At 51.5% G+C, this 18,671-nt stretch overlaps 2 protein-coding genes across 5 annotated transcripts in view; both read right to left on the minus strand.

The window, feature by feature from the left end:
* Window positions 1–81, minus strand: part of DPF2 (double PHD fingers 2) — an 11,385-nt gene extending 11,304 nt beyond the window's left edge. Inside the window, exon 1 of the mRNA XM_027856082.1 lies at window positions 2–81. Coding sequence (XP_027711883.1) covers window positions 2–33 — 32 coding nt within the window. The 5' untranslated portion in view covers window positions 34–81. The remainder of the gene's footprint in view (window position 1) is intronic.
* Window positions 82–13,699: 13,618 nt separating this feature from the next.
* CDC42EP2 (CDC42 effector protein 2) lies at window positions 13,700–18,395 on the minus strand. Of its 4 annotated transcripts, none has more exons than XM_027856355.1 (3): window positions 18,289–18,393; window positions 16,197–16,343; window positions 13,700–15,271 (listed from the first exon to the last, which is right to left on the minus strand). In XM_027856355.1, exon 3 carries the CDS (start codon window positions 14,943–14,945, stop codon window positions 14,295–14,297), a length of 651 nt encoding a protein of 216 aa, XP_027712156.1. In that variant the 5' UTR covers window positions 14,946–15,271; window positions 16,197–16,343; window positions 18,289–18,393; the 3' UTR covers window positions 13,700–14,294. The 4 variants fall into 4 exon arrangements, with proteins under 4 accessions (XP_027712156.1, XP_027712154.1, XP_027712153.1 ...); XM_027856353.1 differs by having other exon boundaries at window positions 13,700–15,412; XM_027856352.1 differs by lacking the exon at window positions 16,197–16,343 and having other exon boundaries at window positions 18,289–18,395.
* Between the last annotated feature and the right edge of the window lie 276 nt (window positions 18,396–18,671).

Consider the following 18,671-nt stretch of genomic DNA (forward strand, 5'->3'; position numbering starts at 1 on the left):
CAGCTTCACTACATTCTCCACCACGGCCGCCATCTTCCCTCCTCCTCTCCCTCAGCCCGGGAGCCCCCGGGGCCGCAGTGCGCAGGCGTCCAGGCCGGAGCGCGCGCCCGCGCGCTCCCCTCCTCGCCCCCGCCCCCTCTGCGACCCCAGCGCGCAGGCGTACGGCCGGGAAAGCGAGGCTGCTCCCGCGCTAGCACACTAGCACTGGGGCCGGGCCCGCAACGCGGACACAGCGCGCAGGCGCCGAGTCCAAAGATCTCGCCAGCCCCCCCCCCCCCCCCCCCCCGCCCCCAACAGAAGCCCCCCCCGTCTCCCACGCCCTTACGTCGAAGCCAGCGCGTAGTTCCCCGCCCCAACGCGCAGGCGCCAGAAAGGTCGGCCATCTTCCGCTCTTCCCCTACCCCTACCCCCCCCCAGCTCAACCACGCAAGCGCCGCAAGGTAGACCAGGGACCCATTTTCCTATTAGCAAGAGCTGAGACCGTGCCGGCTAAGAGGAAACAGAACCAAGCCAATGTGCACGCGCTGCGTTCGAGCCTGTTCAAGTCTCTCGACGCAGGCGCGCTGCATCCCCAGCAAAGCGTCCTCGGGACGGCGAGTGAGTCCGTTTGCTGGGGAGCGGGGTGGTCGTTTTTCCCTTCTCCTCCAGGGTCCTCTGGGGGCTCCCCAGTTGTGAAAGGGACGACCAAGGCGGGAGCGAGTAGGGAAACATAATTGCAATTAAAAACAATAACCTGAACTTTTCCCTCTGCAGTGGGCGGGAGTCCCCAGGCAAGCCAGCATTTATTAAACGTCTACTGTTTACCAGACGCTGCTAAAAGCTGGGCATATACAGAAGGGCAAAACTCCGTCTGCTCCCTGAGACCTGTGCCCCCCGCCCCCCCCCCGCCCACCTCCTCCTCCCGGGAATTTGCGGGCACAGCCATCGCTTTGATCTCTTGTTAGGATGCGCCAGTTTAAAGTTACATTGTTCTAATTTTATACAGTCTTCGGGCCTGGTTACTTTGTATCTCCTTTGTATGTGTTTGTATACGTGCGTGTTTCCTCCCGTTTTCACAGCAATTTCATTTCCGAATATAACCAGGGGATTGCTGGGAACGTTTAACAACCGGACTTTCCAGGGGGAAAAAGTTTGCACAAACATTTTTAATTGAAATCTGATTATTTACACTTTTAAAATCTAGTCAATTAAAAAAAAATAAAATCAAGCTCTGGTTTATAGGGATTGCCGATTTCTGAGGTGCAGTCGCTCACCCTCCTCACTTTTCCCCTCCTACCCAGCCAGCCATCTCTCGTTAACAAGAGAATTAAAAGGAAAGAGAAGAAAGAGGTTCAGCAGTGTCTGACAGCAGCGGCAATATTCACCACTCGTAGTCCCCAGCTCTGCAAAATCATTTAAGCCCAATTCACCTGCATGTCCTGGCATCACCTCCCTGATGTCATGGTCCTCTCCCAGAAGGAAGGACAAACAGCATTGTTGTTAACCATTCAGACTCTCTTATTTATTTGTTTGTTTGTTTATCTGTTTATTTATTTATTTAGCTTCGAAGCAGTCGGGGTTGAGTGACTTGTCCAGGGTCACATAGCTAGGAAGTGTCAAATGTCTGAGGCTAGATTTGAACTCAGGTCCTCTTGACTCCAGAGCTGGTGCTCATCCACTACCCCACCTAGCTGCCCAAACCCTCTGATTTATAATTTTTAATTTTGGGGAAAAAACCCCCTAAAGTTAAAAAAAGATTTATTGATGCTCAGTGGAATTGAATTTGCAGTCACAGAACCAGAGATAAAATCCTAGAAATAATTTACTACTGGCCATTAAAAGCACCACTTAAGGGTGATTTCTTTGGGCCTCAGTTTCCTCAGCTGTAAAATGAGGATTTGGGACCAGATGACCGCTAAGCTCCCTTTCAGGCCTAGAATCTAGAATCTTACGAACTTTTGCCGACACTGACCCACTTTCAAGTACAGGGTGATTGGATTCGATGCCCTCTGACCATCTTCTTGCAATGCTGCTGAGGGCTACCTTGTACCTCCCCACCCTCTGCCTCTGACCGTGCTTCCCTGCCTTGGGCTCTGGCTAGGTAGATTCGTGGCAGGGAGGCAGCCCTAGACACACCGGGATAGGCTCTGGCCAAGTTTCTGCCGCTGGTATCCCCCCTTCCCCAGTTGATGACTTTTACCTCTGACGGGGCACTTGGGTGCCTGTGCTTCGATCCCAGTTTCTCCCTGGTCTCAGAAACACTGTCCCTGGCAGTTTCCCTCCAGCTCAAGGACCCTATCTCTGGCAGTAACTCATACGTGGGCCCATTGAGGTGAACCGTCTCTCCCTGTTACAAGAGCAAGCTGACCGCCGTAGAATTTTGCTTCTATAACCAGGGCTATCTTGTACGAGTGGAACTGATCAAGTGCTGATGCCCACAGTTATGTATACAATCCGAAGGTCAAGCGATAAGACGTCAACTCCCGAAGGTATCTTGTTACAGACGTAACAGACCAAAAATACAGCCTTTGGGAACCCTCTCTTCCCCCATCCCTGAGGTTTCCGGTAGTGAGTGACGTAGTTGTATGGTATCACCTAATTAGCATAGTTGGCTCATGATTCACTACTTTTCCTCTATAACATTTAGCATCATTCCTGTTAGGTTGCAAGTTCCCTAAGGACCTCTGCCCGCTGTATAGCATAACAATAAATCTTTGCCACCTTGACTTAAAGAATGCTTGAGTCTGTGAATTCCTTCCAGACGATCCTGTCCTATACGCTGCTCTTTGAGGGGGTCTCTAAACCTCTCAGACCTCAATATTCCCACCTTCTGCTTAAAGCCTTCGGGATCGCCCTTTAATGCCACTGGCTTCTTCATGTTGATTATCTCCAATTTCTCCCATAATTAATTTAATGGTTCATAGTTGTTTGCACATTGTCTCCCCCCGTTAAACAGTAAGTCCCTTCACAGCAGGGACTGTCTTTTAGCATCCTCAGCATTAGCACAGTACCTGGTATATAGTCCAGTATGTGCTTATTTAATGTTTATTAGTTGACTGTGCTGGGAACAGTAATCAATCCATACTCTGCTGTTCCTCAAAAGGATGAGTTCTCTGACTGTTTGTACAACAGACTTTACTCGCTGTTCTGAAACTTCCAAGACCCAAATGATGCTCTCTGGGCCACCGCTTCCCTGTGAATGTTGTGTTCCCTTAGAGTGGAGGAACCGAGATAGCAGAGTAGCAGGAGGCCTCACAGCCAGCATTGCAGTGTGGCCTGGCCCTGCCTTCCCCCAGCAGAAGTAGAAAATGTGCCGGATCCAATCCGGATGGAGAAATCCAAGAAAAAAGTCACAGTGAGTTGTTTTACCAGCCCAGTTTGATCTAGGGAGACAGACAGAAAGGGGTCTGGCCGGAAGCATTCCAGTGTTGTGGACCAGGGTGAGAGGAGGTCAGACTCGCTCCTGAGTGCAGGGCAGGAACAGGTGCCAATACTACCGAGTTCCAGGTCACAGATCAAGGTGGATGGAGGAGGGGACCCGTATGCCATCAGGGATGGCATTCTGGGATAAGGAAGAGTTGAGGGCCTCAGTTGGTATATTTAGAGAGAAGCAAGTTCAGGCAGCAGCAGTAGCACCACTGGTACGGCTCAGATCTCAGGAGGAGAGCAGGATCTCATATCTAGCTTCTAGCCCAGCCTGCAGAAGAATAACCAGGGCAGGAATCTCATACTGAGGAGGAGCCTATAATTCTGTCACTCTGAACTCAGCGAGCTTTTCAGCTGGCTGTCAGGAGGCTGCTGGCAGCCTCTGCTATTGCTGAGACCCCAACTGTGGTCAGGAACTTACAGAGCTCAGATTTGGGGTAGGCTGGGCTGGGCTGAGGAGGACAGCAATTAGCTTTTGCTTTGGATTAGACCACTTTGGGAGCACTGAAAGCTTGTGGGTGTCCAGCTTGAATTGTCCCTGAGATCCTGGAATAACACAACATTCAGTACCCTAAGAAAGCAGCAACAGGGCCAGTTCAGATGTTCCCTCTAGAATTGCATAGAGTCCGGCCCCAACACAGGCCTGAAGCCAGGAAATAGGCTGGAAAGTAAGCAAAAAAAAAAAAAAAAGGATCCCACTATAAAAGGCTGTTATGGTGACTGATGCTGCTGCCAAGGCAGAAGAAGAGAATGACTCCAAAACATTTCCAGTCAAAGCCTCAAGAAAAACACAACCTGACTGGCCCTGGATTCAGGAGGACCTGAGTTCAAATCCAGCCTCAGACGCATAACACTTAACTAGCTGTGTGACCCTGGGCAAGTCACTTAACCCCAATTGCCTCACCAAAAAAGCAAAAAAAAAAAAAAAAAGAAAGAAAGAAAGTGGTGGATCAGCGGAATAGATTAGGTGTGCAAGACACAACAGTCAATGACTATAGTAATCTACTATTTGATAAACCCAAAGACTCCAGCTTCTGGGATAAGAAATCACCATTTAACAAAAACTGCTGGGAAAACTGGAAAACTGAAAACTAGGCATAGACCAACATCTTACCCCCTATACCAAGATAAAGTCAAAATAGGTACTTGATTTAGATGTAAAGACTGATACTATAAGCGAAGTAGGAGAGCAAGGAATAGTTCAGCTATCAGATCTATGGAGAAGGAAAAAATTTATGACCAAACGAGATAGAGAACATTATGAAATGCCAAATGGATGACTTTGATTACATTAAATTGAAAAGTTTTTGCATAAAGCCAATGCAACCAAGATTAGGAGGGAAACGATTTTTCTAACCAGGGTCTCTGATAAAGGCCTCATTTCTAAAATATATAGAGAACTGAGTTGAATTTATAAGAATACAAGTCATTCCCCAATTGAGAAATGGTCAAAGGATATGACTAGGCAGTTTTCAGAGGAAGAAATCAAAGCTATCTATAGTCATTTGAAAAAATGCTCTAAATCACTATTGATTAAAGAAATATAAATGAAAACAACTCTGAGGTACCACATCACACCTATCAGATTGGCCAACATGACAAAACAGGAAAAAGATAAATGTTGGAGAAGATGTGGGAAAATTGGAACACCAGTGACTTGTTGGTGGAGTTGTGAACTAAACCAGCCATTCTGGAGAGCAATTTGGAACTATGGCCAAAGGGCTACAAAAATGTGCATACCGTTTGACCCAGCAATAGCACTTCTAGGGCTGTATCCCAAAGAGATCACACAAATGGGAAAAGGACCCACATGTACAAAACTATTTCTAGCAGCTCTTTTTGTGGTGGCAAAGAATTGGAAACTGGGGGCATGCCCATCAATTGGGGAATGGTTGAACAAGTTGTGGAATATGAATGTAATGGAATACTATTGTGCTATAAGAAATGATGAGCAGGCAGACTTCAGAAAAACCTGGAAAGACTTATATGAACTGATGCAGAGTGAAGTGAGCAGAACCAGGAGAACATTGTACATAGTAATAGCCACATTGTGGGATGACTGACTTTGATAGAATTAGCTCTTCTCAGCAATGCAGGGATCTAAAACAACTCCAAAAGACTCATAATGGAAACTGCTATCCACATCCAGAGAAAGATCTTAGGAGTCTGAATGCAGATGGAAGCATACTATTTGCTCTCTTTTTCTTTTGTTGTTTTGTTTTGTTTCTTCTTTCTTGTGGTTCCTCCCATTAGTTCTAATTCTTCTATACATCATGACTAATGTGAATATATGCTTAATATGAATGTATAAGTAGAGCTTATATCAGATTACATGCTGTCTTGGGGAGGGGGGAAGAAAGGGAGGAAGAGAAAATTTAAAACTCAAAATCTTATGGAAGTGAATGTGGAAAACTAAAAATAAATAATTTTTTAAAAAGCAAAAAAAGAAAAGAAAAGAAAAAGAAAAACACAACCTGGGTACAAATTCAACTAGAATTCCTGGAAAAGATGAAGCAAGAGTTTTGTTTTTTGTTTTTTTTTTAAGAGTTAAAAACTTTTTTTTAACAAATGAAATGAGAGCTACGGAGGAAAGAATTGAAAAGAGAATTAACAGCTTGGTAGAAGAGTCACCAAATCTGCCCAGGCATCAAACTCCCTTTAATTAAAGATACGTGTATTTGTATGTATGTGTACATGTGTGTGTATGTATGCATGCATGTGCAAAACGTCCAGAGGATGTATGTATGTATGTATGTATAAAATGTCTAGAAGGAGAGAGTACTTACAGCTGGCAGGTTTGGGCAAAGCTAAGATGTGCATAGACATCACCCCCACATCCTTGGGTACGGTAGAAAGAGCTGGGAGAACCTGGCTTAGAAGGCCAGCTCTCCCACCTACTGGCATACAGTCCTGGGTAAGCCAGTCTGTAAAATGAAGGGTTTGTATCAGATAATTTTGAGCCCCCTTTTAGCTCCATACATTATAGAAGAGTGGTATAATGAGGTTGGAAGTATCATTATTAGCATAGGTGGATACAATGGATAGAGTGTTGGGACTGGAGTCAGGAAGACCTGAGTTCACAGCTGGCCTCGGACACTAGCCATGTCACTTACTGCTGTTTGCCTCAGTTTCCTCATCTGCAAAATGGGGATAACAACACTTACCTGGTAGGGTTGTTGTAAGGATCACATGAGATCATTTTAAAGTGCCTAGCACATAGTAATTGCAATAGAAACATTAGCTAGTATTTATAAATGGCAGAACCTGAATCTACATCGGATTTGATGACTTCTAGGGCCCCTTTCAAACTCTAAATCTAATCTTGGAGGCCAGACCTCGCTTGTTTCAGGTGCAAGAATAACAGTTTCGGAATTGGAAGGGACTCCTGGGGTCCTCTAGTCCTGGGCTTCGTAAACTTTTTCTGCTCACACCTGTTTTTGGTTTCAGCAGTGTTGGGTGGTGTTGGGTGGCCAGAGGGCACGCACAGTGCAAAGTGTGCATGCTCTGTGTTCAGAACCAATGCTACAGTGAAGACAGGCAGGGGCTGACAAAAACACCTCGGATTCATTATATGTTTGGTTTTTAGTTAATTTTTGGTTATTGCGTGTTCAGAAACCTTTTACCGTTGCCAAATTTTTGACCTACAGTTTAAGAAGTTCTGAATTCTAGTCTAACCCATATATGATCAGGAATCTCATCTACAAGTAATCAAACAGCTTTTCCTGGAAGACCTCCAGGGATGGGGAACTCACTAGCTCTGGAGGTGGCCCATTCCACAGTGGATACCTCAAACTGAACTCAGGAAATCTTTCTTTGCACAGAAGAGTCTGATTCTTTAACCCTTCCCTCCTGTTGTTCCTAGTACTGCCCACTAGAGGGCATTTCAGGCGTGTCTAACTCATCGGGACCCTACTTGGGATTTTCTTGGCAAAGATCAGTACTGGAGTGGTTTGCCATTTCCTTCTCCAGCGCATTTTACAGATGAGGAAACTGAGGCAAACGGGGGAAGTGACTTGCCTGGGGTCACCCAGCTAGTACGTGTCTGAGGCTAGATTTGAGTTCAGGAAGGTGAAGTCTTTCTGACTCCAGGCCCAGCATGCTATCCACTGCACTACCCACCCACCCTTTAGGTCTGAGTAGGACTAGACTAATGCCTCTTCCACAGCTCCTCAGATTCTTGAATACAGCTATCATGCCCTCCCCCCACCAAATTCCCCCTTCTCCAGGACGAATACTGCCAGTTTCTTCAATAGCTCTTCCTATAGCCCCTCCCATGCTGGTTGCCTTCCCCGGGGATGCTTGCCAGCTGATTGACATCCTTTTTAAACGCCGACACCCAGAGCTGAACCCATTACTCCAGCTGAGGTCTCACCAGGGGCTCTTTTGGAGGCTTTAAATACCTTTTTTTTGTTGTGTTGACAGCTTCTATTTTTACATCACTTATATTTCCCACTGTATCTCCCATCCTCCACCCCTTCCAAAGAATAAAAGAAGAGGAAGAAAGCCAAATTCAGTGAAACTAATAAAGAGTAAAGAGCCCTAGGTACAGAAATACTCAGAGCAGCGCTAGAAATGGCCCTGATGTGGGTGCCCACGGACTGGCCACACTGACACCTCAGAACACAAAGGGCTATTACGGTGCAATAGGAAATGATGAATGTGAGGAATCTGGAGACACTCAGGAGCCTGGGCTCCTAGGAGTGCATGCAGAAATGCAGTATGCGGCAACAAGAGAAGAAATGCAGAATGACCACAGTAACGCAAAGGAAAACACCACTGATGGGCTTCTGAACTCAGTGCAGTAGTCACTCGCAGCTTCAGAGGACTGGGGTTGAGCATTACTCCCACCTGTCAGGATGGAAGTGGTGGACTGTGGCTGCAGAAGGAGGTGTGCTTCAGAGAGACCGATATGCTGGTGTGTAATTTATTTAGATTCTTCCCGTTGCAGGGAAAGGCATTTGGGAGGTAAATTAACGCACTAAGTAAACTAAGCCGCCGAGAGGCGCGTGGACAGGATGAGAGAGGAGAGGACAGTGTGTGTCCTCCTGAACTCTGGAGCCAGATTGTACTTATGGCTAGCATGACCCAATTCCTGTAGGTCACTTAGTGTTGTAGTATCAGACACCAGGGGGCGCCAAGAGGCCCAGGTTGGTCTGATCGGACTCATACTCACTGAATTGAAGGAACCTTTGGTCCAACCAGCTGATTTTTATGGGTTGGGGGAAAACGAGGCAAGTAGGGGTTGTGTCTAATACAAAGAGACACAGCTGGCTGAGGACCGGAGCCCTGGCCTTCTGACTCCCAGTTCTCACGATACAGCCCCAGGGCCCAGTCCCAGATGGATTTTGTGTTTCTAGCCTCCACAAACTGTGTTCCAACTAAACTGGTCTACTTGACATCCTTATATTCACTGTCCCATCTCTGGCCTCCACACCTTTGCAAAGGTTGTCCCCCAAAAGAGGAAGTTCTTGCCACCCAAGTTCTGTCAAAGGCGTTAACATCAGAAATTGGGATCCTGCCGGTTTCTGGGATTTTAAGATTTAGAGCTGGAAAGGACTTGAGGGAGCATTCAGTCCAAACCCCTCATTTTACATAGGAAGAAACCGAGGCCCAGAGAGGCTACTCAGCAAGAGTCACAGCAGGGTCTGTGTTCAGGTCCTGCCTCCAAACCTGGTGTCTTTCAGCTGTGCTGCCTTGGCTGCGTGGCGCCCAGGGGCACACGGCGGCTATCCATCACTTGCTCTCACTGCACGCGTGACCCAGCTCCCTTCTCAGGGGGATCCCTCTCTGTCAGTATCTTTGGTGCCATGTTTCCCAAGGAGTTCCTCCTTGAAGCCCACTCATTGTATCCCATTGGTGTCACTCATCACACTTCTGCCTTTATTATGTATGTGTTTTGGGTAAACTGAGGTAACCCTTTCTCCCATCTCCATGCTCCAAGGCCCTTTAAATGGGAGACTCCACAAGTCTCCGCCCTACACACCAACATCATCAGATGCTGGTCCTACCTTCTACAGGAGGCCTTTCCCAATCCCTTTTTATTCTGATGCCTTCCCTCTGGTGACTATCTCCAATTTATCCGGTATAGAATCTTGATTGAACATATTTGTTCACATGTTGTCTCCCTGGTCAGGTTATAAACTCCTCAGGGACGGGGATTGTTTTTTGTCTTTTTGTATCCCCAGTGCCTGGCACATATTAGGTGCTTAATAAATGCTCATTGACTCACTGAGAGGTTAAGTGACTTGCCCAGAGCCACACAACTAGTAAGTATCTGCGGCTGGATTTGAACTCAGGTCTTTCTGACTCTTGGCCCAGAGCTCTCTCTACCCACTGTGCCACATTATGTACCAGAGGCATCTTCCTTCTCCCAGGCCAGCTTTCTGCTGCTTGGCTCAACCCCTATCAGATTATTACTTGTTTTAGAAAGAAGAACTCAGCATTGTTCCAAGCCCACAGAACTGGTCCATCTGAATATGTCATGGACAGACAGACTGCACTTGGATGGTGAGATGGAAGATTAGAAGAATACAGCAAGTCGGCTTGGACAGTAGCTGAAAGAGAAGGGTCTCTGAGTGTTCGTGGGGGTCCTTGGCAGGCAAGAGTCCTCCTCTCAGAGGCCCTAGTAACCAGGTAGGGCTCTGGATGGCCAACTTCTCTCTGCTGCAGTCTGGCCCATTTGGCCCTTCATACTTTTCTTCCTAGGTAAAGGGGAATGAACATCTTGCAAAGGGACCGACTCCAGTGGCGTTGCAAGGTGGAGTGAGTAGAACCCTGCATTTGGGGTCAGAAGGCGCGGGGAGGCCCTTTGCTATGCTGGTTGCCTTCCTTTGAACACTCCAATTTATCAACATCCTCCCTAAAATATGGCCCCCAGACCTGAGCCTGACTCAGTGTGGTCTGACCATGGCAGAGCTGTGAGACAATGACCTCTAGTCCTGACACAGATGTCTCTCCTAACAGGGCCCATGGTCACTAGTGATTATTTTCAGTCATGTCTGACTCTTGGTGACCCCATTTGGGGTTTTCTTGGCAAAGATACAGAAGGGGTTCCATTTCCTTCTCCAGCTCATTTGACAGATGAGGAAACTGAGGCAAACAGGGTGAAGTGGCTTGCCCAGGGTCACCCAGCTAGTAAGTGTCTGAGGCTGGATTTGAACTTAGGAAGATGAGTCTTCCTGATTCCAGGCTAAGTGTTCTACCCACTGAGCTTATGGTCCACTAAAACCTTCATATCTTTTTCAAACTGCTGTCCACTCTTCCTCATCTTTTGACTTGTGAAGTTGATTTCTGAGTCCAAGCTAAGACGATCATATTTATCCTTATTGAATGTCATCTTTTTAAATTAGACCTAGCATTTTCACTGGTCAGGATCTGTTTGGACCCTGTGCCCCAGGGTGAGCTCTCCTTCCTGGATTTGGATCATCTGCGCCTTTGAGAAGCCTGCTGTCTTGGCCTCTACCAAGACAGTGTTGACAATGGCTTGCCATCCCTCCCGTGATCCTCCTTCTGTTGACAAGAAGTCCATTCAAAAAGAAAGTCATTTCCCAGGGCAGGTCAAATAAGACCCTAGTAAAAATCACAGGGCAGCTAGGGGGCGCCACAGCGCACAGAGAGCCAGGCCTGGAGCCAGGAAGACCGCTTCCCCAGTTCAAATCCAGCCTCAGACATTTACTAATAAGCCTGGGCAAGTCACTTAACTGTTTGCCTCAGTTTCCTCATCTGTCAAATGAGCTGGAGAAGGAGATGGAACCACTCCAGTATCTTTGCCAAGAAAATCCCAAATGGGGTTATGGAGAGTCAGATATGACTGAACAACAAAAAAACAACCACAACTCAGCCTCCACCCAGGTACAGGCCAGGCGCCTGCTAAGAGCTGGGCAGCCCTGATTGGTCTGGTCTATGTCAGAGAAGGTAGGAAGAGAGAAGGCAGACCAGAAATAGTGGCCGTGGGCAACACCACTGCCACGCACATTCTCTGTGGTCCTCTCCCCAAAATAGGGAAATGATCCTCTATGGACCGTCCACGCTCAGAGGGTCTCAGGTATTCTTAGCTGGAGGAGGGGAGGGGTGTGTATGTGTAGGGGGCAGAGGGCACAACTGATAACGGAGGGGCGGTGAGGAGGATCTAAGTCCATGATGTCAAGGGAGTGAAAAGTGCAAAGGGGTATTCATTCTTCCTCTTCCCATTTCGGGAATCCTGTCCCATCTGCAGATTTTTTTAAGTAAGCCGGGAGGGTCCTTCAAACATAAAAAATGTCTGAGACTTGGAGGGACCTGGGAACAGAAAACCTGGCACATCAGGTCTGGCTAGTTTACCTCTCCATCCCAAGGGCCTTCAGGCACTCAGAGACTCAGTGGCCTTTCCAGAGTGGGGACCCCACCGGAATGACCCATCTGCTGCAAGGGCACTCCCTCCTGGCACTTTGCCTGCTCAGTACAAACGGTGTCCAAATCTACACGGAGAAAACGTGGACACAGTGGCTCTGGCCAAGGAGTGGGTGAATGTGGCCATCCGGGCCCGCCTCCAGGCAGCCAGGCCTGACTGCCTAACCTCTAAGCCAGGGAGGCACCACTCCAGGGTGGTTGAGGTCAGTGCAATGATTGTTGGGAAATGGATCTGGATTTGAATCCCATGACCCCGGGCCAGTCCCCCCCTCTCTTTGGGCCTGTCTCCTTCTCTGTCAAAGGAGGGGGCTGGACGGGAAGGCCTCAGGTGCCCTTTAGTTTGAGCGCTAGGATCCTCGAAGGAAGCAGGCATTGGGCATTAGGACAACACACCTTTGGGTAGACTTGACTTCTTTTTAAAGGCCTCCTGGCCTTACTTTCCAGTCGCTTGTAAACAGGCTTTTGGCAGGTAAAGCATCACCCAGATTCATGTATTGCCCACAAAAAAATGGTGGAATTGAAGTGCACACAAGATGTGGTGTAACAGCTGTGTGACCGAGGAGGTGGTGGCTAGGGGGTGAGAACCGATGCTGGGTCCCCACAAAATGTGAAGGCTCTGGTTGGGTAGGGCCTCTGTGGAGGTCTTATGGGACACCACGCAAGGATAAGTGTATCTTGGCCTCCAAAGAATTCCTGCCACTGGCCTTACTTTCCAGTCACTTGTAAGTCAAGTGACAAATTAGTACGGAACTAAGTCTACTTGTAAACAGGCTTTTGGCAGGTAAAGCATCACCCAGATTCATGTATTGCCCACAAAAAAATGGTGGAATTGAAGTGCACACAAGATGTGGTGTAACAGCTGTTCCTGCCATTGGGTCAGCTTGCAGGTAGGTTATGCCTAAGACCAGCTTCGGTAGGGTTCCTTCGTTAGGGCAGGGAGCCTCCTCTCAACCCAAGCCTTCTCTCACCCCACATCCTCTCATCTCCAGGGCTGCCCTTGTCTGCAAGGCCTGGGGCTCCTGAGGAAAGCCAGAATCCGCTGTTGTCCTGGCAGCCGCCATCCACTCGAGGACTAGCGGGCACAGAAGGGGATGGCGGCTGTTATCGGGGCTCAGCAGGATCCACAGAGGAACCGGCGGCCCAGCTGGAGGGAACAGGCGCTGCGTGACGAGGGGGACAGGAAACAGAGGGAAGCTGTTAACAGTGAAGGAAACCACCCAAAGAGAGGATGAGGCTTTGGGGAAGCCTGCCTGCTTCAAGGTCAACACAAGGGGTCACAAGGCAAAGGATGCTGGGAGGGACTTTGAGCCCAAGGAGCCCAGAGAGGGCTACTGGCTTGCCCACGGAGGTCCAGATCCACGAGTTCTGAGTTCAAATCTAGGGTCTTTTGCACTGTATCCCACCTCCCAGGCTGCACTCTGCATCTGACCCGTGTCTCATTACTCATTTCCTATATTCAGGAGACGTTTATTAAATGCCTGCTGCATTCAAGGCCCTATGTATGCTAGGGAGGAAATCAAGAGAAATAAGACATGCTCCCCGCTCTCCCAGAGCTTGGTTCCGCACTGATTTGCTCATAGAGCCGATGCAGAGAGTTGAGAGGCAGGCAGAGCTGGGGAGGTTAGGTGACAGTCTGGTTCGTCACTGGAAAAGCTGGCCGGGAGTCCTCATTCTGCCACGTACTTCTGGCAAGTCCTGTAAACCCGAGCCTCACTTTCCTCATTTGTAAAATGAGGGAGCTAAGCTAGACGACTTCTAGATCCTTTGACTAGAAATGGCATACAGGCCTTTGCCTGTATCTTCTACCCGTTTGGCCAGCTCCATAGTATCTGGTTATTAAAGCCAAGCTGGTTAGTGTCAAAGCAGACCCGAGATGGGGAGAAAGGGAAGGAGGTTGAGGCCGAAGGGGCTGTCACCAATCCAGCATGGTTTATTGCAATCACAGCTCACCATAAGTCAGGAGAGGGGGCACAGGGAAGGGGCTGGCACTACACCCATATTGCCTGCAAGGTCCTCCCCAGGGGGTAAGCTGAGTCTAGAGTGTGGGTATCCCCCCACCCCCGCCCAGAGCTGGGTGGATTCCCGCAATCCTTTCTGGAGCCTTCTCTGTCCTGCAAGTCACGCAAGAATATATCTCCTGCTCATCCTTGCCCTGGCTGAGGGAAGGAAGAACGAGGTGGTCCCCTCCGCCTCCGACTATGAAAAGTCTGCCAGCTGGGGTATCTGAGAACAGAGCTGAGGCAGTCTCAGCGAGAACGGGGTGCTTTCCTGGCACCCCTTTGTCCCAAGGAGTGCAAAGAGCTTTTCTGCGGTCTCCCTCAAAACTTCTTTCTTCCCATGGGACAAAATGGGGGGAGCTGAGGTATAAGAGTGAGAAATGATCTGCTCTACAATCACAGAAGTGAAGGCCTGGGTGTGTAATGAATGCAGGCATCCTTGGCCATATCTGAGCTCACTCCAAGTCTGATGCCACCACGCCGTCCTGTCCCCCCCAGGGGAGTTTATGTGGGGATCTCCACTCTGTCCAGGTCTTGGTGCTGGTCCATGATCTGGAGCACGTCGTCCAGTATGGAAGGCCCCAGGTCCACGTGGAGGGAAAGGAGGGAGCTGGCTTGGGACAGGAATGGTTCCTCGCCTTGCTCAGGCATGAAGCCGTTCTGGGGAGAATCAGTCTCCGGAGTCCTCCAGATCTCCAAGCCCTCGTTCTCCTGGGGGGTCGGCAGTGATGTCTCCAGGTGCAGGCGGGGTGGCTTGGGCGGGGCTTGAGCTGAAGGCAGGGTGAGGGCCTGGGGCCCACCAATGACTGGGAGGGAGATGGCATTCTTGAGGAGAGGGGAATGCCCATCAGAGAGCCCCCGGGGCTCCCGCCCGCAGACCGTGGTCGTCCGGGCAAACGGGAAAGGGATGTTGAAGGTGCCGTCTTCCTCCTCCTCAGGCCCCTCACCCACTGTGCCAGGTAGCAGGTGGAACTTGCCCTGTAGGAAGGAGATGTCGCCAAACATGTCGCCCTCGCCACCGTTGCCGATGTGGATGGTGTGACGGAAGTCGCCCAGGGGTGGGCTAATCATGTCTGACGACAGCAGGTCCCGCAGTTTCTCTTTCTTCCCTCTGCGGTTGCCCCGCTTCAGGTAGATGGGTACCTTGGTGGACATATCACTGCACCATCCACAAAGGGCTCAGCAGAGCAAGGACTGGCTCCCACGTCCGGCTAGATTTCTGCTGGAGAGTGGATGTCCTCAAGCCTCCCCACCCCTTGTACATCCACCAACGGGAGCTGGACCTTTCAAAGTCGGCAAGCGCTAACCCGAACCAGAGTTGATGGAGAAGTCAGCAAGTTGAGGAAAAGTTAGAAATTGCGGGGGGTGGGGTGGGGCAGAGCAGCGGCCGGTGTCCTTCCAGGCTGGCGTGAGGAGGCGGTTCTCTGCCTGGCTCCCTCAGTGGATTCTCCAGGATCCACACGCCTGGAAGTTGCCACCCTCTGAAAGAGAAGAACAAGTGAGTGTGGGCCGCAGTGGGGAGCTGTCTTGTCCTGGACCCCACGAAAAGCCACCCTTCTGCTCATTCCACTGAGAGTGAGTGCCTCTGGTCTTCCAGCAGCCAACGGGAGGGACCTCAGATCCTAGAACACGGAAATATCAGAATCAGAAGGAAGACAACTTAGAACGTCAGGGTGGAAGGAACTAGGAACAATCCAGACAACTTGAGGGAGTGTAGAGCCTGTTGGAGGCAAACTTTATGGATTTAGCATCACCCCTTCATTGTAGAGGAGGAAATCGAGGCCCGCAGAGAAGGGACTTGTTTGAGATAACCCAGCAAGCCTGTGGCAGAGGCTGACCGGTAGCCAGGCCTCTTGACTCCCAGCTCCTCCTCATCCAGGCCACGCTCCTTCCACCACACGCTATCTCCTCTGCCCTGCGTGTAAGCCATGCACGACGGCACTTTTGGATGGCCTAGAGTTTTGTCTGCCCACCTAGGCCCCCCAGGGGGAGCCCACCCAGGCCCCCGGCACCTTGCTCCCCAAAGCCCTCATTAGCATGGGATCCCACGAAAGATCAGATATGCTTATTGGTAAGGTGCACATGACCGAGCAGACTTAACCCGTGGGGACTGCTTGTGGAACAGTGGAAACTATAGGGGAGACCTAGCCAGAGGGGCCAGGTCCTGCCCCCACAGCTGTCAGGCCAGGAAACCTCCAGCGGCCCTGAAATCCTGGCACGGAGCCGGGGCCCACTCTTCCTGTTGGTGAGGAGCCTTCCTCCCTTCTGCTCCCTTCAGCAGCCTGGTCTGTAAGGTTCACCCCAAGTCTGCACTGTGCCACCCCCAGCCCCTTTAGCTCTAGGGCTCAGGTCTTAGGATCTCTCCCCCTCACCCCCCCATCTGAAGAGGCAGAGGCAGGTGGCTACCTCCTGTCTTTCAGCTGACAGGTTATCAGACTGTTCCCAGAGATCCAGCGTTTCCACAACAAACTAAGTCCATGGGTGGGCAGAACCGCTTGGCAGATGGATGCCTCATTCTGGGCCAGATGTGTCCACGTATTTCCAGATGTGGGGCTGAACAGGGAAAGAGTGGGGTGGGGAGGTGCTGTTGACCAGTTCCTCCCAGTTGTCCTGTGGGTGTAAACCCCCAGGCAGGCCTCTGTCACCTGGATCACACCTGATGAGGGCAGGAGGCCTGTGGAAGCCAGGCCACCTGGCCACCAGGCTCTGGGGGAGGACCAGGTGGTGGTGAGGAAGGAGCCCTGGATGTGGAGACAGAGGAGCTGGGCCCCCTCCCTTACTCTGAGTGACCCTGGGAAGCCTCTTTGCCTTTGGGGGCTTTCCTAGGGGGTTAGACCAGCTATCCCCTCAAGCCCCAAGTTGGGCCTGTTTCTACCCCATTCTTGCCTGTTACCCCAAAGCTTTATGAATGAAAGTTTAACATTAACCTGCCCTCCTTACAACAGAACAATTTCTGGTGGGAAAAGTGTGCTGAGCTGGAGATCTGAGGCAAACTTCAGGCTCTGCCCAACTCATGACCTGAGAGGCCTAGGAGAAGCCGGTCTAAAGCTCCCTGATCTCAGCTTGCTGTTCTATCAAACTGGACTCATGGCTAAGGTTCCTTCCGACTCTGGCCCTGGGAGCTTATGAAGATGACCCCCATTGGGGCATTACAGTATGATTGGATGAATCCAACTCCCTCAAGTTAGGGAGGAGGGGAGGAAACAGGCTCAGTAACCCAGCACCAAACCGCCTTCCCATGAATTCTCTCTCTGTCTCTCTGTCTCACACGCACAGAGACACACACACACACAGAGACACACACACACAGACACACACACACACACACACACAGACACAGACACACACACACACACACACACACACACACACACACACACACACACACACACACGTCTTAACTCCTAAAGTCTTCTCTTCAGGATCCAGGGATTTTTCGGGATGAGAATTTACCCGGAGCGGCTAACTTAGGGTGGCCACTAGATGGCGCCACGCGCCCCCCCTTAACGGAGAGCCCTGGGAATGGGGCGAGAATTCTGGAGTCCCGGTCCTTGTGGGGTTCCACCCGTGGGCGGGAGGGGGGAATGGAGGCCAGGGGTGTCATGGAGAAGAGATTGCCTGGCGCGGGGGCTGCGAGTTCGAGCCTGCCTTCCGTTTGCCTGTGCCTTTTTTTTTTTTTTTTTTTTTTGAATGGAGAGGGGGGCTATGAGACCCCCACTGCAGGGGCCAGACCCCGGCACTTCACCAGCTGCGCCTCGGCAGAGGAGGAACGCCCTTGCCACCTGAGCTTCCCGGAGGGTTCGGGGGTCCAGTACGAAGGACGATGAAGGCGCCCCAACTTGAGGCTTCCTCCTGAGACGGCAGCACCAAGGACCGTCTATTCCTCTCTGTTGGACGCCCTCCCGGCCCCCCAGCAGGGCGCTGCCAGCCCAGCCCAGCCCAGCCCAGCCCAGCCCAGCCCTGCCCGGCCCAGCCCGGCCCAGCCCAGGCGGGATCTGTTTCAGGGCACGGCTAAAGATAGGCGCACACCTCAGCCCTTTGCTAAAAATACGGGGCGCGCTCCCCCTCCGTCTGGGGCCGGACAGAGAGCGGTGAGGGAGGGGCTGCCTCAGCCCAGGCCGGGGCCGGGCACCCGGGCTGAGGGCGGAGGGGCCGCGGGAGCGTGCGCTTAGCGGGAGGGCTGCCCGGAGGCTGGGAGGGAGCCTTGGAGATCCCCAAGGGGAGAAGGGGCAAGACTGCCCGGGAGGGACGGGGGAGGCTCCGGGAAGGACAGTGAGGGGAGCCCTGAAGTGCAGGAGGAGGGACGGAAAACGCTGAAGGAGGCGGGAGGATCTTGGGGGGGGGGTCCTTCGGCGTTTTCCGTCCCCTCCCGCCGTGATTTGGGCCGGGCCGGGACCCCCTCCAGCCAGGGAAATTCCGTAGCCAGGCGTGGGGACCTCGCCGTGCCTCCCTGCCGGACACCGGCCCCGCTCGGTCCTCTCTCGCCCCAGGGACTTACGGTGAGGTGCTCGCAGCCCGGCCGGGTAGTCCTGGGCTAGGTCCGGATCGGCGTAGGACGGGCGGCGACCACCGCAGCGAAGAGCCTCGGCAGCTGGGACCGAGCTGTTCCCAGGCCCCGGGCCAGCAGCTCCGCCTCCGCGGGCCCCGCCCCAGGTCCCCGACGAGCCAATGGCCGCCCTGGCTCCGGCCCGAGCCGGCTCCGCCCCGCCCCTCCAGCTGCTGCTTCTGGCTGTCCTGGGCCCGGGCCGTAGAGGTGGGGTGGGGAGCCGGGGTGGGGTGAGGAGGGAGGGAAAGGAGCGAGTGGGGAGGAAGGAGTGTGAGGAGGAAGTGGGAGGCCCCGGGGGATCTACCCTAGCTGGTGTCCAGCCCGGGGCTCTGCCT

This window comes from Vombatus ursinus, unplaced genomic scaffold (assembly GCF_900497805.2).
Source record: "Vombatus ursinus unplaced genomic scaffold, bare-nosed wombat genome assembly UNPS02011369.1, whole genome shotgun sequence".
In the NCBI taxonomy this organism is placed as follows: Eukaryota; Metazoa; Chordata; class Mammalia; order Diprotodontia; family Vombatidae; genus Vombatus; species Vombatus ursinus.